Source organism: Oncorhynchus nerka, linkage group LG17, assembly GCF_034236695.1.
Source record: "Oncorhynchus nerka isolate Pitt River linkage group LG17, Oner_Uvic_2.0, whole genome shotgun sequence".
Classification (NCBI taxonomy): Eukaryota; Metazoa; Chordata; class Actinopteri; order Salmoniformes; family Salmonidae; genus Oncorhynchus; species Oncorhynchus nerka.
The window spans coordinates 26,209,402-26,235,860 of record NC_088412.1 but is presented as its reverse complement, the minus strand read 5'-3'; the positions used below and the strand labels follow the sequence as shown (position 1 = coordinate 26,235,860).

At 43.4% G+C, this 26,459-nt stretch overlaps 1 protein-coding gene across 1 annotated transcript in view; it reads right to left on the bottom strand.

The window, feature by feature from the left end:
* Nucleotides 1-816: 816 nt before the first annotated feature.
* LOC115144983 (ephrin type-B receptor 1-like) overlaps nt 817-26,459 on the bottom strand; it is a 171,919-nt gene continuing 146,276 nt past the window's right edge. The window contains exons 12-16 of the mRNA XM_029686167.2: nt 24,942-25,157; nt 16,828-16,977; nt 6,460-6,653; nt 6,115-6,270; nt 817-4,853 (exon numbers count right to left, since the gene is read on the bottom strand). Coding sequence (XP_029542027.1) covers nt 4,745-4,853; nt 6,115-6,270; nt 6,460-6,653; nt 16,828-16,977; nt 24,942-25,157 — 825 coding nt within the window. The 3' untranslated portion in view covers nt 817-4,744. The remainder of the gene's footprint in view (nt 4,854-6,114; nt 6,271-6,459; nt 6,654-16,827; nt 16,978-24,941; nt 25,158-26,459) is intronic.

The following is a 26,459-nucleotide window of genomic DNA, read 5'->3' as shown; positions in this document are numbered from 1 at the left end:
CATCAGACCAAAGGACAGATTTCCACCGGTCTAATGTCCATTGCTCGTGTTATTTGGCCCAAGAAAGTCTCTTCTTATTATTGGTGTTCTTTAATAGTGGTTTCTTTGCAGCAATTTGACAATGAAGGCCTGATTCATGCAGTCTCCTCTGAACAGTTGATGTTAAGATGTGTCTGTTACGTGAACTCAGTGAAGCATTTATTTGGGCTGCAAACTGACGTGTAGTTAACTCTAGTTAACTTATCCTCTGCAGCAGAGGTAACTCTGGGTCTTCCTTTTCTGTGGCGGTCCTCATGAGAGCCAGTTTCATCATAGCACTTGATGAAACTTTCAAAATTCTTGACATTTTCCGGATTGACTGACCTTCATGTCCTAAAGTAATGATGGACTGTTGTTTCTCTTTGCTTATTTGAGCTGTTCTTGCCATAATATGTACTTGGTCTTTTACCAAATAGGGCTATCTTCTGTATACCTTGTCACAACACAACTGATTGGGTTAGCCACATTAAGAAGGAAATAAATTCCACAAATGAACTTTTAACAAGGTACACCTGTTCATTGAAATGCATTCCAGGTGACTACCTCATGAAGATGGTTGAAAGAATGACAATCGTGTGCAAAGCTGTCATCAAGGCAAAGGGTGGCTACATTGAAGAATCTCAAATCTGAAATATATTTGGATTTTTTAAACACTTTTTTGGTTACTACATGATTCCATATGTGTTATTTCATAGTTTTGATGTCTTCACTATTATTCAACAATGTAGTGTAACGGCTCTCGTTTGTAGAATGAAGAGTGGACCAAGGCGCAGCATGGTAGGCATACATTGTCTTTTTATTGATGACACCAAAACAAAATAACAAAGACAAAAAACTAAAGAGCACAGTTCTGTAAGGCTAAGAAACTAAACAGAAAACAAGATCCCACAAAACCCAAAAGGAAAATGACAACTTACAGTGGGGCAAAAAAGCATTTAGTTAGCCACCAATTGTGCAAGTTCTCCCACTTAAAAAGATGAGAGGCCTGTAATTTTCATCATAGGTACACTTCAACTATGACAGACAAAATGAGGGGGAAAAATCCAGAAAATCACATTGTAGGATTTTTAATGAATTTATTTGCAAATTATGGTGGAAAATAAGTATTTGGTCACCTAAAAACAATCAAGATTTCTGGCTCTCACAGACCTGTAACTTCTTCTTTAAGAGGCTCCTCTGTCCTCCACTCGTTACCTGTATTAATGGCACCTGTTTGAACTTGTTATCAGTATAAAAGACACCTGTCCACAACCTCAAACAGTCACACTCCAAACTCCACTATGGCCAAGACCAAAGAGCTGTCAAAGGACACCAGAAACAAAATTGTAGACCTGCACCATGCTGGGAAGACTGAATCTGCAATAGGTAAGCAGCTTGGTTTGAAGAAATCAACTGTGGGAGCAATTATTAGGAAATGGAAGACATACAAGACCACTGATAATCTCCCTCGATCTGGATCTCACCCCGTGGGGTCAAAATTATCACAAGAACGGTGAGCAAAAATCCCAGAACCACACGGGGGGACCTAGTGAATGACCTGCAGAGAACTGGGACCAAAGTAACAAAGCCTAACATCAGTAGCACACTACGCCGCCAGGGACTCAAATCCTGCAGTGCCAGACGTGTCCCCCTGCTTAAGCCAGTACATGTCCAGGCCCGTCTGAAGTTTGCTAGAGAGCATTTGGATGATCCAGAACAAGATTGGGAGAATGTCATATGGTCAGATGAAACCAAAATAGAACTTTTTGGTAAAAACTCAACTCGTCATGTTTGGAGGACAAAGAATGCTGAGTTGCATCCAAAGAACACCATACCTACTGTGAAGCACGGGGGTGGGAAAATCATGCTTTGGGCTGTTTTTCTGCAAAGGGACCAGGACGACTGATCCATGTAAAGGAAAGAATGAATGGGGCCAGGAATCCTGAGATTTTGAGTGAAAACCTCCTTCCATCAGCAAGGTCATTAAAGATGAAACGTGGCTGGGTCTTTCAGCATGACAATGATCCCAAACACACCGCCCGGGCAACGAAGGAGTGGCTTCGTAAGAAGCATTTCAAGGTCCTGGAGTGTCCTAGCCAGTCTCCAGATCTCAACCCCATAGAAAATCTTTGGAGGGAGTTGAAAGTCCGTGTTGCCCAGCAACAGCCCCAAAACATCACTCCTGCATGGAGGAATGGGCCAAAATACCAGCAGCAGTGTGTGAAAACCTCGTGAAGACTTACAGAAAACGTTTGACCTCTGTCATTGCCAACAAAGGGTATATAACAAAGTATTGAGATAAACTTTTGTTATTGACCAAATACTTATTTTACATCATCATTTGCAAATAACTTCATTAAAAATCCTACAATGTGATTTTCTGAATTTTTTTTCTCATTTTGTCTGTCATAGTTGATGAAAATGACAGGCCCCTCTCATCTTTTTAAGTGGGAGAACTTGCACAATTGACAATTGGCTGACTAAATACTTTTTTGCCCTGCTGTATATATGATCCCCAATCATTGACAACAATAGACAGCTGCCTCTGATTGGGAACCACACCCGGCCCAAAAAAAAGATAGAGAATAATAAGGATCTCTAAGGTCCTCCCACCCCCAAAGGTGCGGATTCCGGCCGCAAACCTGACCCTATAGGGGAGGGTCCGGGTGGGCATCTACTCTCGGTGGGGGCTCCGGTGGGGGCTCCGGTGCAGGACGCAGACTCCGCTCCGCTTGAGGCTTCCCCCACTTTGGTGGCGCCTCTGGTGCAGGGATCGTTGCCGGGACCTCCGGACCGTAGATCTTCGATGCAGGCTCCGGACTGAGGACCGTCGCTGGAGGCTCCGGACTGGGAACCGTCGCTGCAGGCTCCGGACTGGGAACCGTCGCTGCAGGCTCCGGACTGGGAACCGTCGCTGCAGGCTCCGGACTGGGAACCGTCGCTGCAGGCTCCGGACTGGGAACAGTCGCTGCAGGCTCCGGACTGGGAACAGTCGCTGGAGGCTCCGGACTGGGAACAGTCGCTGGAGGCTCCGGACTGGGGACCGTCGCTGGAGGCTCCTTTCCCTGTCTCATCCACTGCAGGCTCCGTGCCATGGATCAACACTGCAGGCTCCGGGCCATGGATCATCACTGGAGGCTTCGGCCATGGATCATCACTGGAGGCTTCGGGCCATGGATCATCACTGGAGGCTTCGTACGTGGAGCCAAAACAGGTCTCACCGGACTTAGGAGACATACTGGAAGCCTGGTACGTGGAGCTGCCACAACACGTCCTGGCTGGATACCCACTTTAGCTCGGTGTGGAGAGCTGGCACAAGCCGAACTGGGTTGTGCTGGCGAACTGGGGATACCGTGCGTAGAGCTGGTGCAGGATATCCTGGGCCGAAGAGATGCACCGGAGACAGGAGCGCTGAGCCGGCACAATCCGTCCTGGCTGAATGCCCACTCTAGTACAACTCTAGCTCGGAAACTGCAGGGAGCTGGAACAAAGCGCACCGGGCTGTGAATGCGCACTGGAGACACAGTGCGCATCACCGCATAACACGGTGCCTGACCGGTCACACGCTCACCACGGTAAGCACGTGGAGATGGCTCAGGTCTAAACCCTGACTCAATCTCCCTGTGTGACCCCTCCCCCAAAAATTGGGAGCTGCCTCTCGGGCTTCTGTTGATGACTTAACTCCATGTATCATTGCCGTTCCTCCCTCGCTGCCTCCATCTGCTCCCTTGGACGGCGATACTCCCCGGCCCGCGTCCAGGGCCCTTCTCCATCCAGGATTTCCTCCCATGTCCACTCCTCCTGGCCATGCTGCTTGGTCCATTTTTGTTGGGATCTTCTGTATCGGCTCTCGTTTGTAGAATGAAGAGTGGACCAAGGCGCAGCATGGTAGGCGTACATTGTCTTTTTATTGATGACACCAAAACAAAATAACAAAGACAAAAAACGAAAGAGCACAGTTCTGTAAAGCTAAGAAACTAAACAGAAAACAAGATCCCACAAAACCCAAAAGGAAAATTACAACTTATATAGGATCCCCAATCAGAGACAACGATAGACAGCTGCCTCTGATTGGGAACCACGCTCGGCCAAAAACAAAGAAATAGAAAACATAGACTTTCCCACCCGAGTCACGCCCTGACCTACCCAAACATAGAGAATAATAAGGATCTCCAAGGTCAGGACGTGACATGTAGACAATAGTAAAAAATAAAGAAAAAACCCTTGAATGAGTAGGTGTCTCCAAACCTTTGACTAGTTCTGTACCCTTTTGTTTGTTTTTCTAATCTGGGTGACACTGTTTGATGTTGTCCTTTGGCCAAGTCAACCCATTGATCCTCATAAAGTAGCACCGTTTTTTAAAATATATTTTCTTTTAGCATTTTATGACCAACTGTCATAGCAAGCAAACAGACACCCTTGCTCTTTCGCTTGCTCTCTTCTTCAGCAAAAAAGAAGCCAACTTTATAGACTACCTTAACTGAACCATTGAAGTTGTCCTGAGGCAGAATTTTATCTTCTACCCCTTTTGTATCTTCGGTTAACTCTCTTTACCTAGGTGTGGAGAGTGTGTGTTGGGAGCGGGCATGCTGTTATGTATGTGCCACATGGTCGTTCTTTAAATCAGGTTAGTGTCTCCACCCTGGTGTATTCTTTAGGGTCATCAGGAGTTTTCCTATGGACTCCCTGGTGGGTTGTCTCTGGGTGGTGGTGGCGCACCCTGTGGTCAGGCCATGGAGGTGGGGGACTGGGCCATCTGGTCCCTCATAGACTGGACACTGCTCAGGATCTTCTTCTGATGGCCGGCCAGGGTCACTCCTATCCTCAACAGGTCTCTGACAAACAAGAGGAACGAATCAAATGTTATTTGTCACGTGGTGAATACAACAGGTGTTGACCTTACCGTGAAATGCTTACTTACAAGCCCTTAACAAACAATGCAGTTTTAAGGAAATATAGTTAAGAAAATATTTACTAAATAAACTAAAGTAAAACAAGTAACACAATAAAATAACAATAATGAGGCTATATACGGTGGTTACCGGTACCGAGTCCATGTACGGAGGTATAGGTTAATCGAGAACAGTGTCAACAACAAGGTTGAGGGGTGGAGGTGTTCACAGTACAGTACCTCATGTCTGTGAGTTCTCTCTTGGATGGAATTATTGGGCTATGGATATTGTGGATGAACAAATACATGCACAAACATTACCACACCATGCACAAAGACAATAGTATAATCTTTTCTGCTTGAGGCAGAGCAGAGAGAAACATATAGAGCCTGTTTCCAGCGCAGTATACAATGTGCCAGATATACTCCCTGCTAGAGATAAGCACAAGATCTGCTCACTGTTCCCATTCATATGGTAATATAGTTTTTCTATTTACAATGGTAAGTGCAGAATGGACATAATTAGTTGAGGGCTGCTGGGGATTGTTGCTGACTTGTACAGTAGCCGTCAAAGGGACATCTATTTGATCAATCTGAACAACCAAAGGAAAGGCAATCCTTTGTCCTTCTAAAAAAACTTTAGTTGTGCCACTCTATCAAATCAAAGTGATTAGTAAGATGGAGGGACCTTGCCGATGTAGATCTATCCACAGCTCTGAATGCCTGGTGGATTTGAAGTATGACAGGCCTGATCTCCTATGGACGTTTACTGAGGGATTATTCCTGTCTGAGCCAGAAGCATGATTCCCATTATTCTGACATCTGAGACAGCTTTTTGAAGGTAGATGTGTGACTGCAATGGCCTGCCTTGCTGGTTGGCTGTCTCAGTGAACCTGATTGAAAATGTATTCCAGCCTGCCCCATTACGCTACATCTACAAGAGTGCAAATCTAATTATAGGGGGATAATACTTCTGAGACCTTCTGTAATCTGTGACAAATGTGTATGTGTATTCCACGACTGCTAGTGTAACATTCTTCCAGAGTAATTTTGGGAACCATCTGCTTATTCAAGGGCTGACCAAATGTTGTATTGCTACAGTGAATAGTGATAGGAGGGCTTTGCTGTTTGGTACTGTATCTCCCGAGACTCCTGATGGAAAATTAGGTGGGTGAGATATGATGACATTGGGCCTCAGAACATACTCTGAGCTGATCTGAGCCACCAGGGGTAGGGAGGTGAAGCCAGAGCCCAGGAAAGTGTCTCTGTACTGCCCCATCTTGATGGCACCTAGCCAGTCCTCCACAGAGGTGAAGGTGGTGAAGTCTGGAATGGAGCGGTCTAGCAGGGGCTGAGAAGGCCTGTTGAGAAAAAGAGGAGAGAAGAGCGGGATGAAACAGTGAAGTGATGTGAAAAAGGGGTGAAAAGGAGACGGGGTACATAAAAAGGAGAAACCTTGTAAAAGTTGATCAGTAATATACAGTAGTCTATGTGCTCGGAATGTGCACTATGAGTACTGTTACGAGTCAAGGCATTTCTTGCAGACGTACACTGCAGTGATGGTGGCCACAGCTTTGAGGCTGATAGGGTTGCGGATCATCTTGTCCAGTGTGTTGACGATGTCAGTGAATTTGGGCCGGGCGTTTCTGTCTTTCTGCCAGCAGTCCAGCATCAGCTGGTGTAGTGCTGTGGGGCAGTCCATGGGAGGGGGCAGACGGTAGTCTTGCTCTATGGCATTGATCACCTGCATGAGGAGGAGAGGAGAAAGAGATAGCACATTACAAAACAGGAAAGGAAGAAAACAGAGAGGGACTGTAACGGCAGATCTCCTCTTCGTCTGAAGAGGAGTAAGGATCGGACCAAGATGCAGCGTAGTAAGTGTCCATAACTTTAATCAAAGAAAGCACTGAACACTGAATACAAAAATAACAAAAGAAACGTGAAGAAACGAAACCGAAACAGTACCGTGTGGCGACAAACACTGACACAGGAACAGGAACAATCACCCACAAAATACCCAAAGAATATGGCTGCCTAAATATGGTTCCCAATCAGAGACAACGATAGACAGCTGCCTCTAATTGAGAACCAAACTAGGCAACCATAGACTTACAAAACACCTAGATAGGAAACACCCCCATAAACATACAAAACCCCTAGACAAGCCAAAAACACATACATACCCCATGTCACACCCTGACCTAACCAAAATAACAAAGAAAATAAAGAATACTAAGGTCAGGGTGTGACAGTACCCCCCCTCAAAGGTGCGGACTCCCGGCCGCACACCTAACACTATATAGGAGGGTCTGGGTGGGCATAAATCCGAGGTGGCGGTTCTGGCTCGGGACGTGGTCCCCGCTCCATTTCTGACTTGTCACACTTACAGGAACCCTCACCGCCGACCACAGACTAGAGGACGCCACTGGACTGATGGTCGAGTCTGGAGTGAGTGGCGCCTCTGGATTGGAGGGAGACTCTGGCGGATCCGGACTGGAGGGAGACTCTGGCGGATCCGGACTGGAGGGAGACTCTGGCGGATCCGGACTGGAGGGAGACTCTGGCGGATCCGGACTGGTAGGTTCCGGACTGCGACCCGTCGTGGTAGGTTTTCTGGTGCGTGGTACCGGTACTGGTGGTACTGGGCCGAGGACATGCACCTCAGGGCGAGTGCGGGAAGGAGGAACAGGGCGTACTGTACTGCCGAGGCGCACTATAGGCCTGGTGCGTGGTGCCGGCACTGGTGGTACCGGGCTGGGGACACGCACCTCTTGGCGAGTGCGAGGAGCAGGAACAGGGAGTACTGGACCCTGGAGGCGCACTGGTGGCCTGGTGCATGGTGCCGGCACTGGTGGTACCGGGCTGGAGACATGCACCTCAGGGCGAGTGCGGGGAGGAGGAACAGGATGTACTGGGCTGTGGAGGCGTACTGGAGGTCTGGTGTGTGGTGTTGGCTCTGGTGGTACTGGATAGACCGGACCGTGAAGACGCACTGGAGGTCTCGAGCTAATGGCCTGCACAACCCGTACTGGCTGGATGGTGACTCTAGCCCGGCACGTGCGGGGCGCAGGCACAGGACGCACTGGGCTGTGCAGACATACGGGAGACACAGTGCGCAACGCCGGCGCAGGATATCCTGGCCCGAGGAGACCCACTGGCTGTCTGGAGAGCAGGGCTGGTACCATCTGCCCTGGCTGGATCCTCACTCTAGCCCGGCAGATGCGGGGAGCTGGGATGTAGCGCACCGGGCTAAGCACGCGTACTGGAGAAACCGTGCTCTCCACCGCATAACACGGTGCCTGACCAGTACAACGCCCTCTCTCTCCACAGTATGCACGGGGAGTTGGTGCAGGTCTCCTACCTGGCTTCGCCACACTCCCTGTGTGTCCTCCCCAATAAACTTTTGGGGCTGCCTCTCGGGCTTCCAGACGTGCTGCCTCTTCATACCGCCGCCTCTCCGCTTTAGATGCCTCCAGCTCTGCCTTGGGGCGGCGATATTCCCCCGGCTGCGTCCAGGGTCCATCTCCATCCAGTTTCTACTCTCAAGTCCAATAATCCTGATTGCGCTGCTCCTCCTGCTGCTTGGTCCATTGTTGGTGGGTGTTTCTGTAATGGCAGATCTCCTCTTCGTCTGAAGAGGAGTAAGGATCGGACCAAGATGCAGTGTGGTAAGTGTCCATAACTTTAATCAAAGAAAGCACTGAATACAAAAATAACAAAAAAAACGAAACCAAAACAGTACTGTGTGGCGACAAACACTGACACAGGAACAGGAACAATCACCCACAAAATATCCAAAGAATATGGCTGCCTAAATATGGTTCCCAATCAGAGACAACGATAGACAGCTGCCTCTAATTGAGAACCAATCTAGGCAACCATAGACTTACAAAACACCTAGATAGGAAACACCTCCATAAACATACAAAACCCATTGACAAGACAAAAACACATACATCACCCATGTCACACCCTGACCTAACCAAAATAACAAAGAAAACAAAGAATACTATGGTCAGGGTGTGACAGGGACATAGATGAGGTCACACTAACAGCATAGACTAAATGGATGGACAAAGGTGTTGGTGGAAAATGGAAAATGGTCATATTGGTTTTGAAAAGCTTGGTATGACGTTCTATGGATCATGGAAGAGTTCATAACCAATTGACAAAGGTTTTTGATGCGCTGTATGTTTCCAGACACCTGCAACTGAACTGCTTTCAGATTGGAGGTTTCAGAACACTGGAACAGAGCAGTGGAATCCAACTTTAATAGGATTTCATTGGCACAGTTCCAATGATACCATCATATCCAACTTAAGCCTCTCACCAGCTTGGCACTGCTTGGCCCTGTATAAGACCAAGCTTTGTGGTTGTGTAAACACTGGCTACACAGAGAGGAAAAATACACCAAAAACAATGTGTAAAGCTTTGCTTAACTACGCAGAAATGTGCACTCTTAGTAACCCTGGGATTTTCACTCTACCTCCAAATTTGTCAATCAAAAGTTACAGTAACATCGCATCTGATTAATCAATTTTCTCTATCAATACGATCCTCAGCAGATTTCCCCTGGTCTCTGTGTAGCAGCTGAACTGCAGGCAGAACAATGGAAACCACAGTTGATAATTGTTTTAAAAAACGGGACGTCTGAAGGGATTTTGATATATGCCCATTCCCTGATTCCCCTTTTATCAGAGAGAGAGTGGTCCACCAGACATCCGTCAATCACCACACCATAAAAGAACAGAAAGCTTTGCCATAGCGACCGGCAGCAGCCAGCTTCCTTGCAGACACTGGGGACTGATTGCTTGTAAAACAGAAAAAAAAGGAGAGAGTGAGAATTTAATGAACTGCAGCTATATACCCAGAGCTGGGTCTTTGTTAAGAAATTTTCCCCCGCCCCCTAACTATTCAACCTTGATTGCAGGAGAGTGGCAGGCAAGAGAGTTACTGTCTAGGGATTCACTATAGGAGATCTCGTTAGTGGCTGGGGCAGGACTATTGTAAACCGGGAGCCGTGCTGTCAACAATAATCTTCTTTACCTACAATTGTCCAGCATCTCTAGGTGGGTTACTTCAAGGACTTACAGAGCGCTGTGCTGATGGACACAGCAGTGCCGCTACACAGGGTCTGAATGACAACTGCACAGAACTAGAGAGCTTGGCAGACAGGCAGATCCACAACAATTCTGCAGTGTAATATTTGCTATGGAGATTTGAGGAGACCAGTCCCAGCTAGTACATAATGTTCTGAGAACCATTTGTTTCTTAGAAATTGTTGAGAGCGTGGTTATCCCATGGTTATTTTGCATACAACCTTCCCACAACTTGTTGAGAATGGTGCAGGATAGTTGCTTGGCTTTGAACATTCTCAGTTTAACAGTTGTTAAAGTACTATGTGAATTTCACCAGGTTCATATATTAATATGTCATGTTGATTTGTTATTATGCATGCCTGCATCCTGGGAGTAGGGGAGTGTGTACTTACGTTTTGCCCTGCGTGCTCGTGCTCAAATCATTTTGATGCACTATGAGAGGTAGGCACGCTTTTTCTGTCATATTCAGAAAAGTTTGATTCTTTTAAGCACACACAGTGTTTTGTTCATGAATAATGTTGTATATTTAGAGGTTACTCATAAGTGGATGGTATTGTTAAGATGCACTTGTAATTGGACTTTTTAGGATGATATCAACATTCTGAATTCAACATGTGGTTAATAGCTAGCTAAGGTTTTAGCAGGCTGGCTACTGTATGTGTGAACGATGGCTAGCTCCTCCAATGATCCCAGTCCCTTGTATTGTGCATCTGTTGTAGAAAGAGGCCACGATTCGCAGAACATTTGTGCTCTACAAATGTTTTATTTTCTTTTGGATGCAGGTATGTGGTTTTATCTATGTAAAATATGTTATGTATAATAAGTAGAGGCTGTACAAATTTCTGTATTCAAACATAATTTTGATGCACTATGAGAGAAAGAGGCGACGATTTGCAGAACATATGTTTTCTTTTCTTTTGGATGCAGATGCAGGATGCAGAGAGTGAATTCTGCTTGACTAGTTAGGGATAGGTGATGCAGGATGCAGAGAGTGAATTCTGCTTGACTAGTTAGGGATAGGTGATGCAGGATGCAGAGTGAATTCTGCTTGACTAGTTAGGGATAGGTGATGCAGGATGCAGAGAGTGAATTCTGCTTGACTAGTTAGGGATAGGTGATGCAGGATGCAGAGAGTGAATTCTGCTTGACAGGTTAGGGATAGGTGATGCAGGATGCAGAGAGTGAATTCTGCTTGACTAGTTAGGGATAGGTGATGCAGGATGCAGAGAGTGAATTCTGCTTGACTAGTTAGGGATAGGTGATGCAGGATGCAGAGAGTGAATTCTGCTTGACTAGTTAAGGATAGGTGATGCAGGATGCAGAGAGTGAATTCTGCTTGACTAGTTAGGGATAGGTGATGCAGGATGCAGAGAGTGAATTCTGCTTGACTAGTTAAGGATAGGTGATGCAGGATGCAGAGAGTGAATTCTGCTTGACTAGTTAGGGATAGGTGATGCAGGATGCAGAGAGTGAATTCTGCTTGACTAGTTAGGGATAGGCGGGACGCAAATGTCTCAATTGGCCAATTGCCAGGGAAAATGCAGAGCGCCAGATTCAAATAAAATACTATAAAATTCAAACTTTCGTTAAATCACACATGTAAGATACTCAATTAAAGCCACACTCGTTGTGAATCCAGCCAACATAAGAAGCCATTATCTGATAGCCTGCACCATCTGCACCAGCAGTAAACAAAGGGGTTAGCATATTTCAACCCTGCAGGCGCTACACAAAACACTGAAATAAAATATAAAACGTGCATTACCTTTGACGAGCTTCTTTTGTTGGCACTCCAATATGTCCCATAAACATCACAATTGGTCCTTTAGTTTAATTAATTCCATCCATATATAATACAAAATGTCCATTTATAAAGTGCGTTTGATCCAGAAAAAACAGCTTACAAAAAACGCAACGTCACTACAAAATATTTCAAAAGTTGCCTATAAACTTTGCCAAAATATTTCAAACTAATTTTGTAATACAACTTTAGGTATTTTTAAACTTTAATAATCAATCAAATTGTAGACGGGGCAATCTGTGTTCAATACAGGAATGAAAACAAACCAGTGCCACTTTTCACGTCTTGCGCAACTCACAAAAGTGTACCCAGTTCCTAGTTGGCCTACTTCTTCATTGCACAAAGGAATAACCTCAACCAAATTCCAAAGACTGGTGACATCCAGTGGAAGCGATGGGAACTGTAAACAGGTTCCTAAGAAATACCCCTGGCAATGACAGATCAGGGAACAGAGAGAGGCAAAAAAATATATATAATTCTGAACAGTTAGTCCTCTGGGTTTTGCCTGCTACATAAGTTCTGTTATACTCACAGACATGATTCAAACAGTTTTAAAAACTTCAGACTGTGTTCTATAATATGCATATATTATATGCTTGGCATGAGTAGCAGGAAGTTGAAATTGGGCACGCTATTTATCCAAAAGTGAAAATTCTGCCCCCTAGCCCCAAGAGGATTTATGAGTGCTTGTTTCTTTTGATTAAATAGACTAAATTAACGGCTTCGTATGCGTAACAAAACAGAGCATGATAGGTCCATCCTGGTGGCGCAATGGATTTATTCCATGGACATACACATGGAGATTCAGTGAATATACAAATCTCATTGATTTATCAAGACCAGTCCCCATGCTTGTCTCAGAGCAGCGCAAAACAGTGCTAAAACAGTTGTAGGCTATTGCTTTAAATCCTATTGCTTTCCATCTTCAATATGCTATTAAAATAAATAAGACCTACCCCACTTTTAACAGCACATTACTCAACACTAGTGAGACTCATGTCGCCTACAGTAGACCTACTGTATAAAAAAAATAAATGATGTGACTCTCCACCGATAATTACATATAGAGGATTGGAGGATATTTCTGTAATTCAGTGATATTTATTCCCATCGTAAATCGTTATGGATCCATAACTAAACAAACATCGGCATTTTGAAAGAGTATTTTATCATTATGTTATTAACGAAAGCATGAAGATGCCATTATTAGTTACATTCTTTTAGTTTGAACGTGCAGACTGGCACTAAGAACAGCGGAAACGTTTCCCTTGTCAGTGCCATTGCCAGTGTGGCGTTTCCCTTGTCAGTGCCATTGCCAGTGTGGCGTTTCCCTTGTCAGTGCCATTGCCAGTGTGGCGTTTCCCTAGTCAGTGCCATTGCCAGTGTGGCGTTTCCCTTGTCAGTGCCATTGCCAGTGTGGCGTTTCCCTAGTCAGTGCCATTGCCAGTGTGGCATTTCCCTAGTCAGTGCCATTGCCAGTGTGGCGTTTCCCTTGTCAGTGCCATTGCCAGTGTGGCGTTTCCCTAGTCAGTGCCATTGCCAGTGTGGCGTTTCCCTTGTCAGTCCCATTGCCAGTGTGGCGGGGTGGGGGTCCAACCCCCCCCCTTCCTCCTCCTCCCTTCCCCATGGGCTAGGTTGGTCTTCTATGCGCGGCTCTGTGGCCCATGCCCTCGTGCCTTGAACCTCGCACGCTTTCAGTGGATACAGCTGGAGAACTGCAAGGCAATCCCATTGTGCGCCACTCGGGAGCCATGAACATTATAACCAATATATATTGTCCTGTTAATAACAGGGTTAATAATATATCTGTGATAATATCCAACTGGCTTTAATATCAATCTAAATTCATAATTATAATAATTGCTTTGTTTAAAAAATATATATATTTTGGAGATGATTTTATTTTCAAATAATGTAAAATGAGTGAGAAAAAGGCCATTCTTGAACGTGGGGTGAGACATTGTTACTAATTTGTAAATAAAGCCAGCTTGTTATTTAGAATGATTTTTCCTGTTTTTAGAGGGAGAGAAACCAAAAACCTACAATGACCTCATGGGTCTCCCAGTTGAGGGCAGCACAGGTATTGAATCAGCATCTGTAGCAACACAGCTTGCACCGCTATGCAGTGTCTAAGACTGTTGCGCCACTCAGGCGCTGTATAACTGGTTTGTTAACACTGTGTTAACAAACCTCCAGATGAGCTTCAATGTCATACAACACTCCTTCCGTGGCTTCCAACTGCTCTTAAATGCTAATAAAACTAAATGCATGCTCTTCAACCGATCGGAGCCCGCGCCCGCCCGCCCGTCTAGCATCACTAGTCTGGACGACGCAAACTCTCCTTCCAGACACATTAAACATCTCCAATCCAAAATGAAATCTAGAATCGGCTTCCTATTTCGCAACAAAGCATCCTTCACTCATGCAGCCAAACATACCCTCTAAACGGACTATCCTACCGATCCATGACTTCGGCGAAGTTATTTACAAAATAGCCTCCAACACTCTACTCAGCAAATTGGATGTAGTCTATCACAGTGCCATCCGTTTTGTCACCAAAGCCCAATATACTACCCACCAATGCGACCTGTATGCGCTCGTTGGCTGGCCCTCGCTTCATATTCATTGTCAAACCCACTGACTCCAGGTCATCTATAAGTCCTTGCTAGGTAAAGCCCCGCCTTATCTCAGCTCACTGGTCATCAGGTATATTTCACTGGTCATCCCCAAAGCCAACTCCTACCTTTGGCTGCCTTTCCTCCCAGTTCTCTGCTGCCAATGACTGGAACGAATTGCAAAAATCACTGAAGCTGGTGTCTTATATCTCCCTCACTAACTTTAAGCATCAGCTGTCAGAGCACCTGTACACAGCCCATCTGTAAATAGCCCACCCAACTACCTCATCCCCATATTGTTATTTATTGTTTTGCTCCTTTGCACCCCAGTATCTCTACTTGCACATTCATCTTCTGCACCTCTATCCCTCCAGTGTTCAATTGCTAAATTGTAATTATTTTGCCACTATGGCCTATTTATTACCTCCCTAATCTTACCACATTTGCACACACTGTACATAGAATTTTATATTGTGTTATTGACTGTACGGTTGTTTATCCCATGTGTAACTCTGTGTTGTTTGTGTCGCCGTGCTTTGCTTTATCTTGGCCAGGTCGCAGTTGTTGAGAATAAGTTCTCATTTATTGACCGTCTGGTTAAAGACGTGTGAGAGTGGCCTACAGTACTACAGTAGTACCAAAATAATCCTAACAAAATAAAAACCTTAGTGTAACCTTAGTTTCAGTAAGTAATACTGAAGTCATGCACAATTATCAGTTTCTATTCAGGTTTATGTCGCCCATTCATTGTCACTTAGAGACACAGTAGGACCCAAAGCATAATCAGTTCTCTAACTCCCCCTTGAGCTGGTTCTGGAGCAATTAAGTGGTGACACAGGGTACCGTACTAAACCACAAATTACCTTTAAATCCCGCAAAATAATCGCAAAACTTTTGGTGGCGCAACCACTGTAGAATAAAAGATTAAAGGTTTGAGTCTCACTGATGCCATGTTACCATAAAAAATACATTAAAAATTATGCCATAAAAAATACATGTGTTTGCATGATTAATGCCTAAGGAAATACATTTACTGAACAAAAATATAAACACAACATGTAAAGTGTTGGTCCTGTGTTACATGAGCTGAAATAAAAAATCCCAGAAATGTTCCATAATGTCACGTTCTGACCTTAGTTCCTTTGTTTTTGTCTGTGTTTTAGTATGGTCAGGGCTTGAGTTGGGGTGGGCAGTCTATGTTTTGTTTTTCTATGTGGGTTTTTGAGTTCGGCCTAGTATGGTTCTCAATCAGAGGCAGTTGTCAATTGTTGTCCCTGATTGAGAATCATACTTGGTTTCAGCCTGGGTTTCACTTTTGGTTTGTGGGTGTTTGTTTCCGTGTGAGTGTTTGGGCCACATGGTACTGTTTCGGTTTTGTAAATTCACGTTGTCATTTATTGTTTAGTGTTCTGAGTTTTAATTAAACATCATCATGAACACTTACCACGCTGCGCTTTGGTCCTCCTCTCTTTCTCCCGAAGACGATCGTTACACATACGCACAAAAAGCTTATTTCTCTCAAATATTGAGCACAATTGTTTTATATATCACTCTTAGTGAGCATTTCTCATTTGCCAAGATAATCCATTCACCTGACAGGTGTGGAATATCAAGAAGCTGATTCAACAGGATGATCATTAAACAGGTGCACCTTGTGCTGGGGACAATAAAAGGCCACTTTAAAATGTGCATTTTGTTCACACAACACAATGCCACAAATGTATCAAGTTTTGAGGGAATGGGCAAATGGCATGCTGCAGGAATGTCCACCAGAGTGGTTGCCAGAGAATTTGATGTGTGTGTCTTTCCGAATCATGTCCAGTCGATTGAATTTACCACAGGTGGACTCCAATCAAGTTGTAGATACATCTCAAGGATGGTCAATGGAAACAAGGTGCACCTGAGCTCAATTTCAAGTCTCATAGCAAAGGGTCTGAATACTTATGCAAACATGTCTATGGGGTATTGATGAGGATACATTTTTTTATCCATTTTAGAAAAAGGCTGTAAGGTAAAATATTTGGAAAAGGGGAAGGGGTCTGAATACTTTGCGAATGCACTGTACATGTATATTTAGTTCATTAACCAGACGTTCTTATCACACCATAGTGCCATAACACTTCTGATACCAATGCAGGGGGAAAGGGGGCCACAAAATGGTGAACCGCTATAAAAAAAATGGTATTGAAAAGTATTTTGTATTTTGAAACGTATCTTGTTACAAAATACATTGGAGTTTTATTCAGCCCAGTGTCATACAAATGACAAAATACTCAGAGGTAATTAAAATACATATTCCAAATACATAGAACTACTGCCCATCTCTGATTATAGTATTTTCAGTTTTTAATACAGTCACATATCTGTTGATACTGAAAGGACACGAAATTGTATAATACTCACGTCCTGGTTGCTCATGTCCCAGTATGGCCGCTCACCAAATGACATCACCTCCCACATGACGATGCCATAGCTCCACACGTCACTGGCTGATGTGAACTTCCTGTAGGCAATAGCCTCAGGGGCTGTCCACCTCACCGGGATCTTCCCTCCCTGAGAGAGAAGAGAATATATTTTTTTAGACTTACATTTTGTGTCTCTTTACACTGGCTGGTTTGACATAATATTTGACAGCTTGCTGATTTTTATAGCCAAGACCAAGTTGTCATAGACAAAGACAAATTAGATTCATATCTGTGAGCTTCCTTGCAAATACACTTCATGATCAAGAACAGAACTTTACTGAAATCACCCCACCAATCACAGTGTATTTAAGCAAAACCTACCATTTCCATATTAAAAACATATGCAGCTGACTTAAAACAAAACCCTTTATATATAATTTTAAATATTCTATTGGAAAACATATGTTTAAAATTAAATGCTGACTGCAGGGATCTGTTGATGAGTGGTACATCTGTAACGACTGAGTGTCCCAACAACACTGGCATACCATGCAGTTCTTTTGATAAACATTGATGAACGATGTTCTCTTCATAATCCCCATTATGCACACAGCACACCCTGGAGGGATTTCTCTATACAATTCCTGGAGGAGTGTACAGTACCAATTGGACTGAATGTGTACACTTTTGGATAAGCCTGATTTCAAAGGAACTGAGGGCTTACACAGCCCTCCCGATCTAGCTACACGATCTACAGGGATACTTTTGATGAGTGTGCGCTGTCAGTGAAGTGCTGGATCTCAGCTATTGGAGAGATCTGGAACTGGTTGTATGAAAGACCTCTGTAAACTCTGTCTGGAGTTCTGAACAGAAAGTCGTGAAGCACAAGGTTCTGTTCTAATTGTTCTGGGCAGAGTGTCTTGAGTTGAAAAGCCTGTGCTGTGAATGCAGAACTGAGGAAAAATCCCCACTGAGTGTTGAGCAGGGAAACCTCCATAAGTAATATTCACATGCCAACAACAGCTAAATGGATCTGATGCTTACAAGACAGTTGATGACTCAAGAATAACAGAATACTAAGGATCAATTTTACAAGGAAGATATTTGATGTGGAATGTATTCAATGTGGCAACAGCCAACATGAGAGTAATCATTGTTCAGAGCATGCTTTGAATCAGACTCTCTGCTCTTAGTTCTTGTGCATTTCATTTACAGCAGCTTTGAGCCACTTTCCAATGCATGTTCTTTGGCCCCCCGGAGGCGAGCTCAGATGTCTCTTCCACAACAGAAGAAAGGAATGCTACAGCATAAAAAAAATACTACAATCCCAGTATTTCCTGCTGAACTTGTAATGGTTGGCTAGATTGAGGAGGCATTGCAGATCCCCTATAATTAACCATGTCGGAGGTTTTGAATAAAGCGAATTGTTAAAATGCAGAGGCAAACAAAAGGCTTGGCGCACACTACATGTACATAACGAATGGTCGACATTCTCTCTCCCAATAAAAACAGTGAGAAGAGAGAATTCCCTCAGGGAAACAATGAAACTATGAAAACTTAAAAGTGGGCTGACAGTATTAAAACAGGGTCTACAGAACAGAGCTCCAGACACGGAGTGAAATACACTCTTAGAAAAAGAAGTTCCAAAAGGTTTCTTCGGCCGTCCTCATAGGAGAACCCTTTTGGGTTCCATGTAGAATCCTCTGTATTAAGGGTTCTACATGGAACTAAAAGGGTTCAACCTGCAACCAAAAAGGGTTCTTCAAAGGGTTCTCCTATGGGGACAGCCAAATAACTATTTTTCTAAGAATGTGTAGTGTAGGGAGTGGAGAAAGGTGTAATGTGCTGTGTTTTGGTACAGCATTCCTCGTGCTGGTTACTCCATGACTGTTACTTAAATGAATGACAATAATTATTGATGATGTATTTGACTCTTCTTTTTGAGGGGTATGCTACCTACATACAACAATACAGAAACAACCTATCCTGTATCTCTGTATCCCTAGCACAAAAACAGGCAAACCTCTCTACCTCTCCTCTGCCCCCCCCCCCCCCCCCACGCCCTCCCATTTACACACATATAACATAAGCTCATATATCTGCCACAGAAAATCATAAAATAGTAATGTGAAGCCTAACCAAATGACTTAGTTTTTCCAATCTTCAAGGATAAATTAGACTATTAATATGGCAGAGGGGTGATGAAAAATGCATTTCATGCCAGCCGGCAATTTGGTTTATGATCCCATTGGGTGAAGAGAATGGCACTTATTCTGTAAAAAAAAAAATCAGGGGTATCGCATTTCCCATCACACGTTCTTGTTTTATAGCACAGTTAAACCCAAATCAATATGGCCTTATCATTGGGCCATTTCTGCAAAGCAGGCGTTTCCCCTCTGTCTCCAGTGACTTTCATCCAATTTTAAAGCCAAGTGGTTTCACTCTGTCCAAACCATGAGTACATTTATCTATATGGCAGGAAGAAACCCAGTATCAATTGGCATTTAGAGAACAGTACAAATGATATTGATATTCTCTGGAAGAATAGTTTGTGGAGAGATACAAGTATCTATAGTGCAAGCATTTACATGTACCTCCGTAACATAAAGTACTCCCATGCTTCCTGCTTAACTCATGCTCTATGACTTATTTACGGTTAAGTGCCTTGCTCAAGGGCACAACGACAGAGTTTTCACCTAGTCGACTCTGGGATTCAAACCAGTAATCTTTTGGTTACTGGCCCAACCACTAGGCTACCTGCCGTCTCATGTCAGACGTTGAAGTCACATACTGTACGAGGGACAAGGAGATTAGCTTTGATAGAGTTAATTTAACTTATCATCTTTGGACTCCTGAATGGGCTGGACATAAACTATTAGATATCTCTTTGATAGCTTTGCTCTGAACAGCTTTGTGCCTCTACATTCTTCTGTCTCAACTTTCTCGCTCCCCATGATGAGTGTGATCTTTACGAAGGCCTAAAAGTCAATGAAGATGCTCACACTCCAAATCTGCCCTTCAAGGGTGAATCTTCCCAAAGCAAGCCATCATATTAGGTTTGTTATAATATCTGTATTATATGCGATACAACCATTAAGCAATTAGATTGAATCTGTAGTGAGATTCATCAGCAAAATCAAACATACTTTTCATTGAGTAACCTTACTCCCAATGGCTTGCAGACAGAAATCAAAAGACTGTGGTTGGAATAAATTGTTTGCCTCTGCAATGGCTGTTTTTTAAAAACAGGTTAAGAAATCCTTAAGAGTTTATTGACACACCCGTACGTCAATCTAAGTAACATAATTTTTAAAATCCCCGGGCCTACCGAGTGGCACAGTGATCTAAGGTACTGCATCGCAGTGCTAGAGGCGTCACCATAGAGTCCCATAGAGCAGAGCATAATTGGCCCAGCGTCGTGCGGGTTAGGGGAGGCTTTTGCCGGGGGGCGCTTATCGCACTCTAGCGACACCTTATGGCGGGCCAGGCACCTGCAGACTGACCTTGTCAGTTGAACGGTGTTTCCTCTGACACATTGATGCGGCTGGCTTCGGGTTAAGCGGGCAGGTGTTAAGAAGCATGGTTTGGGGGGTCATGTTTCAGAGGACGCATGACTCGACCTTCACCTCCCTAGTGTGTTGGGGAGTTGCAGTGATGAGACAAGATCAAAACTGGGCAGAAAATAATAATAAAATCCCCATCAATATCCGTCAGTTTAAGCTGCATCTCATTACATTTTTTTTTTTTTTACTTTCAGAGCCAATCAACTAGAGAGCTTGAATAAATAGGGAAAACCAACAGAAAGAAATCAATCGTGTTGTTCAGCAGGGCAGTCTGAGGTGCACAGGGCTGAGCTCGTTAGGTGAAAAGGGCGACCCCAGCCCGTTTCCCATTTCAAACTGCAGCGGAGCAGCTCAGCTCTTGTAATGGAAACAGCTTGCCTGTTGGCCATGTGCATTTCTCATGCTGAGCTGGGATATGATGAGATACTCATGCACTGGAGCTCCTGCTGACATTTATTTTATTTTAACAGCGAGTTCCATTGAGATCAATGTGATCAAGGGCTCTTTCACAAGGGAGCCGTACACACAAGTTACATAATACAATAGAATGCAAATATACAACATTACAAACACACCAAGAAAAACAATCACATTCCTCAGCAAAGAGATCCTTAATCAACATTTTGAACGGCCTGAGAGGCACCAATACATTCAGATGTAGTGCATTGTTTCCCAACTCAAGTCCTCCAGTCCCTCCATCATCACACATTTTTATTGTAGCCCTTGACAAGCACACCTGATTAAACTTGCCAACTAATCATCAAGCCCTCAGTGAGTTGAATCAGGTGTTTTTGTCTGGGCTACAGCATAAATGTGTGCTGTTGGGGTTAATCGACGACCGGAGTCCATCCCTGAGACTGGGTATGGTAACTCGTACGTCTAAAAGTTATTCATTCTTATGTTTAAGTTATTTTTTTATTCATAATTCATTTACAACACACACAACATATCACCCTAACCAAACAACCAAACAACAACAAACAAAACACCACAGGTAAACACATGACAACATTGTTATTTCTCCTCCTTCACATTTCTAGACTTTCCTTCCTTTACTTTCCTTCCTTTACTTTCCTTCCTTTACTTTCCTTTACTTTCCTTCCTTTACTTTCTTTCCTTTACTTTCCTTCCTTTACTTTCCTTCCTTTACTTTCCTTCCTTTACTTTCCTTTACTTTCCTTCCTTTACTTTCCTTTACTTTCCTTCCTTTACTTTCTTTCCTTTACTTTCCTTCCTTTACTCTCCTTCCTTTACTTTCTTTCCTTTACTTTCTTTCCTTTACTTTCCGTCCTTTACTTTCTGTCCTTTACTTTCTTTCCTTTACTTTCTTTCCTTTACTTTACTTTCATTCCTTTACTTTCTTTACTTTACTTTCCTTTACTTTACTTTCCTTTACTTTCCTTTACTTTCCTTCCTTTACTTTCCTTCCTTCCTTTACTTCCTTTCCTTTCCTTTCCTTTTCTTTCCTTTACTTTCATTCCTTTACTTTCTTTCCTTTACTTTCATTTACTTTCCTTCCTTCCTTTACTTTCCTTCCTTTACTTTCTATCCTTTACTTTCCTTTACTTTCCTTTTCTTTCCTTTACTTTCCTTCCTTTCCTTTCCTTTCCTTTCCTTCCTTTCCTTTCCTTCCTTTACTTCCTTTCCTTTCCTTTACTTTCATTCCTTTACTTTACTTTCATTCCTTTACTTTACTTTCATTCCTTTACTTTACTTTCATTCCTTTACTTTCCTTTACTTTCCTTCCTTTACTTTCCTTCCTTTACTTCCTTTCTTTACTTCCTTTCTTTACTTTCCTTTACTTTCCTTTCCTTTACTTTCCTTCCTTTACTTTCCTTCCTTTACTTTACTTTCATTCCTTTACTTTCCTTCCTTTACTTTCCTTCCTTTACTTTACTTTCTTTCCTTTACTTTACTTCCTTTACTTTACTTCCTTGACTTTCTTTCCTTTCCTTTCCTTTCTTTACTTTCCTTCCTTTACATATCACAATTTCATCCTAACAAATAATCGAAATACAAATGTTGCATACTGTACATGGGAGGGCTGCAACGAATTTTGAAGAACAATAAATAAACAGGTAATTAATATTATGAAATGGTAAAGGTGGAGTCATGATAAAATTGGCAGCAATTTGTCATGTACACAATTTGTATAAAAAGACACAGTATTATTCATTGGTATATCGATTTTGTATCAATACCCATGGTTAATTACATAATATAAATAAGACTTTCCCCTGTTTTCATTCACTCCAAGACAGTATCTTCAAACCTAGCTCTTTTTTTATATTCCTTTAGCTTTACATTTGCTATATATTTTTTCAAATTTGACAGTAACGAATTGATGTTAGGTACAGTTAGGGACCGTTTTCCCAGCGAAACAAAGCTCATAGAAGAGAAAGCAGATTCAAATGGACAGGGATGGTTGTACTTCATCTCACTATCTCCCTCCATTTCTTGTCATTGGGAAAGCATTAGACAGATGGAGATTCTATGGTGTATGGGTCAATCAGACAACCATGTCATCAGCATCTTAATGTGGAGTGGCCCTCATCTCACGCTAGTCAGCCTGCGACAAATAGAGTTGAGCAGAGACAGTGGAGCAGGGGATGGGGCAAACCAGGAGTGGCTGAAAGAGTTTTAATTAGCAATCGGCAAACAGAGCACAGACATCACCCTCCAGCCTCCCCTCAGCCTCCCTCAGTCATCCACCCAGAACCACAGGGTCAGCCCTCTGGGCCAACCATGACAGGATCAACACACACGCCCTCTCTGCCATAATCACCCACACAATCCCATACCCATTAACTATACACACCGACAGACACTAACGTTTTCTAGGCAAGGAAATTCAAAACAGGGAATCTATAATATAGAGTACAACTCAATAGTGTCTCATGAAACACAAATTAAATTAAACTACTCTCTGATTAGATCTACAATACATCTTTATAGGCAAGACAGTGTAGCCTAGCAGAGATCTTAGATGACACTAGCAGGGTTGTCTATCACAACGCTCCTGCAAGCAGCAATCAATAACTTGTTATCATCTATAAATGTGTGAGAGAGGGTGTCTTTGCGTAGGCAGTCATGCACCCATCTCAGACATGGGTTGTTATTTCATTCATAATGCCAGTGTCGGAGTTCTACATTGTGAGATAATTCTATGAACTTTGTTAAAGGGAAATAGAAAAATGTACTGTGTGCTTTTAGAAGGTTGAGATGTTCTGATTAGAGCTGTTGTGGAGGCAGGGAGAATTTCATTATAAAGTTCTGCCTCTGCACACAGACAGACAGACAGATACAAATAAATAGGACTAGGTTTCTCTCTTGAATTTAAAGAGATTCTCCGGTACTTTTGTATACTTTTTAGCCAGTAGTTTTGAAAGTAGCGCTCACGAGCCAAAAGTGGACCCTGAAAATGGTGTACTACATCACATACTGTATATGTAGATATATGCACCACATCATTGCTCTCGCTCTGCTGTGTGTGCATCTTGCAAGCGGTCACTCAAATGGCAATGGGCTGAAGCTCATTGGATAGAACTCAAATTGCTAGGGCGCTGGCCCAAGTGGGGGACAATGGCATAGCACAACTTCCAGAAAAAACATTGCTTTCAAACTAGGGATTTAGTGGCTAATTGAGGTAAGTCAGGAATTCTGCTCATATAATATTCATGTGTGAACTACACTGACACATCCAGCCCAAAGCTGGAGGTTTAAAAAATACTTAGAAGTTGCAAAAGTTCCAGAGCATGTCTTTAAGTTCTAAACATTGTGAGACAAAATCATCACAATTCATCAAAGTGCATTTAGCTGAATAATCATAGATGCACTGTATATATTTTGATACACTACATGACAAAGTATGTGGACACCTCCTCATTGAACATCTCATTCCAAAATCATGGGCATTAATATGGAGTCGGCCCCCCCTTTGCTGCTATAACAACCTCCACACTTCTGGGAAGGCTTTCCACTAGATGTTGGAACATTGCTGTGGGGACTTGCTTCCATTCAGCCACAAGAGCATTAGTGAGGTTGGGCTATTAGGCCTGGCTCGCAGTTGGAGTTCCAATTAACTCCAAAGTTGTTCGATGGGGTTGAGGTTAGGGGTCTGTGCAGGCCAGTCAAGTTCTTCCAAACCGATCTCCACAATCCATTTCTGTATGGACCTTGCTTTGTGCACGGTGGAATTGTCATGCTGAAACAGGAAAGGGCCTTCCCCAAACTGTTGCCACAAAGATGGAAGCATGGAATAGTCTTGAATGTCATTGTTTGCTGCAGCGTTAAGATTTCCCTTCACTGGGCCTAGCCCGAACCATTAAAAACAGCTCCAGACTATTATTCCTACACCACCGAACTTTACAGTTGGCAGTATGATCACCACAGACACAAAGACATAACCATGGCCATGTCAACTATTGAATCACCCAACTCTCTCTTGACAAAGAGATGTCTCACTTTGTACTGGACCATAAGATTTTTTTTTTTTAAATGTGTTCCAAACAAACGGGGAGGTTAAAAGCCAGCCAGAGAGGGTACTCACCAGGGAGCTAGTATAGATGGGGTCTGATGTGTCGTCCTGTAGGTAACGGGACAGGCCAAAGTCAGACACCTTACACACCAGGTTGCTGTTGACCAGGATGTTGCGGGCGGCCAGGTCTCTGTGGACGTAGTTCATCTCTGCCAGGTACTTCATGCCCGCCGCGATGCCACGCATCATCCCCACCAGCTGGATCACCGTGAACTGCCCGTCATTTTGCTGCAGGGCAGGGATTAAATAGGATGTCATGTCACATTAGAGTTAATGACATAATAAAGTGCCAGATACTTGGGATAATGATGCTCCCATTATCTCTCTAAAATGTCCTCATTGTGTTGGAAATGCAAAGGTACACATTTCAGGTTAAAAAAAATCCTCACACATTTGTTTCTGGTAAAAATTATTGGCTGGGCAGCTTGTGCAAATATTTCAAGTTATTGAGTATTGAGGAAGAGCACCATATATGCCCTTTTCCAAATGTTACCAAATTGTCATTCATTAATGTAATAAGTGTTCCACTTGACTTGGGGCCCATTTAAGGAGTATGTGTGTGTGTACATTAAACCCCACATTGGATTCATGTCTTTGATCACTCTCTGTCTCTGCTCCTTATCCTCAGCTTGGCTGTTTATTAGCGGCCCCCACCAAGGTGGATAACTCCCTCCCGTGAGGCACGGCAGGTCTGACCCTACGCTGTGGCTTCAGTGGGCACCTCCAACACGCCAAGCAGGGCACTCATTCAACTGTTGTCTTTCTACGCCAGCAACAGGGGCATGCCAGGAGAAAAACAACCCAGAAATCGATGTCCACGGGAGTCAAGTGCGGTGGCTCGGAAGAGGGCCTGGTGAGGGAGAGGACATCAAAGGGGTGTTCAAAGCCCCGTTTCAAATGAGTCCAGGATCAAAGGGAGGAGGAAACAGGTTGGAGGAATTAGAAAACTGGGCCACATATTGATTGTGTTCTATGTTCCTCTGTTTCCAAGGAGGAAGAAGAAATAGTAAACTGTGCCAGGCTGGCACATTGAATCAGGGCACTGTGTATTAGCTATGCTGCCTCAAAGGGCTCTGGGTGGAACAATTTCATTTATGCTAATCTCATGAATTATATTACGAAATATTGAAGGTTATTGATAAATATAAGACATTTTTGCTCATTCATGCCAGGGTTGTTTATCAGATCTCAATTCCCTACTATATTAAATACATTTATCCTCCAGGGAGTTTTAAATCTCCATTTTCTTAATCCTTTTAATAACTAATCTCAATAATCATACTTCACTGTTAGTGTGAAGCTGTCAAATTAGCAATAAAAGCTTTAGCTGATTAATCAATATGATTGATATATGAAACCACACAGTGGCCCTATAGCTCAACCCAGTGTATAATCCGATGCAACAGAGGTGAAAGCTGGAGCCGGGGCTGGTGTGCTGACCAGAGGAGGTAAAAAAGGAGGATGTGTCCCAAATGGGCCCCTATTCCCTATAAAGTGCACTATATGCCTTTGACCAGGCCCAAAAGTGGT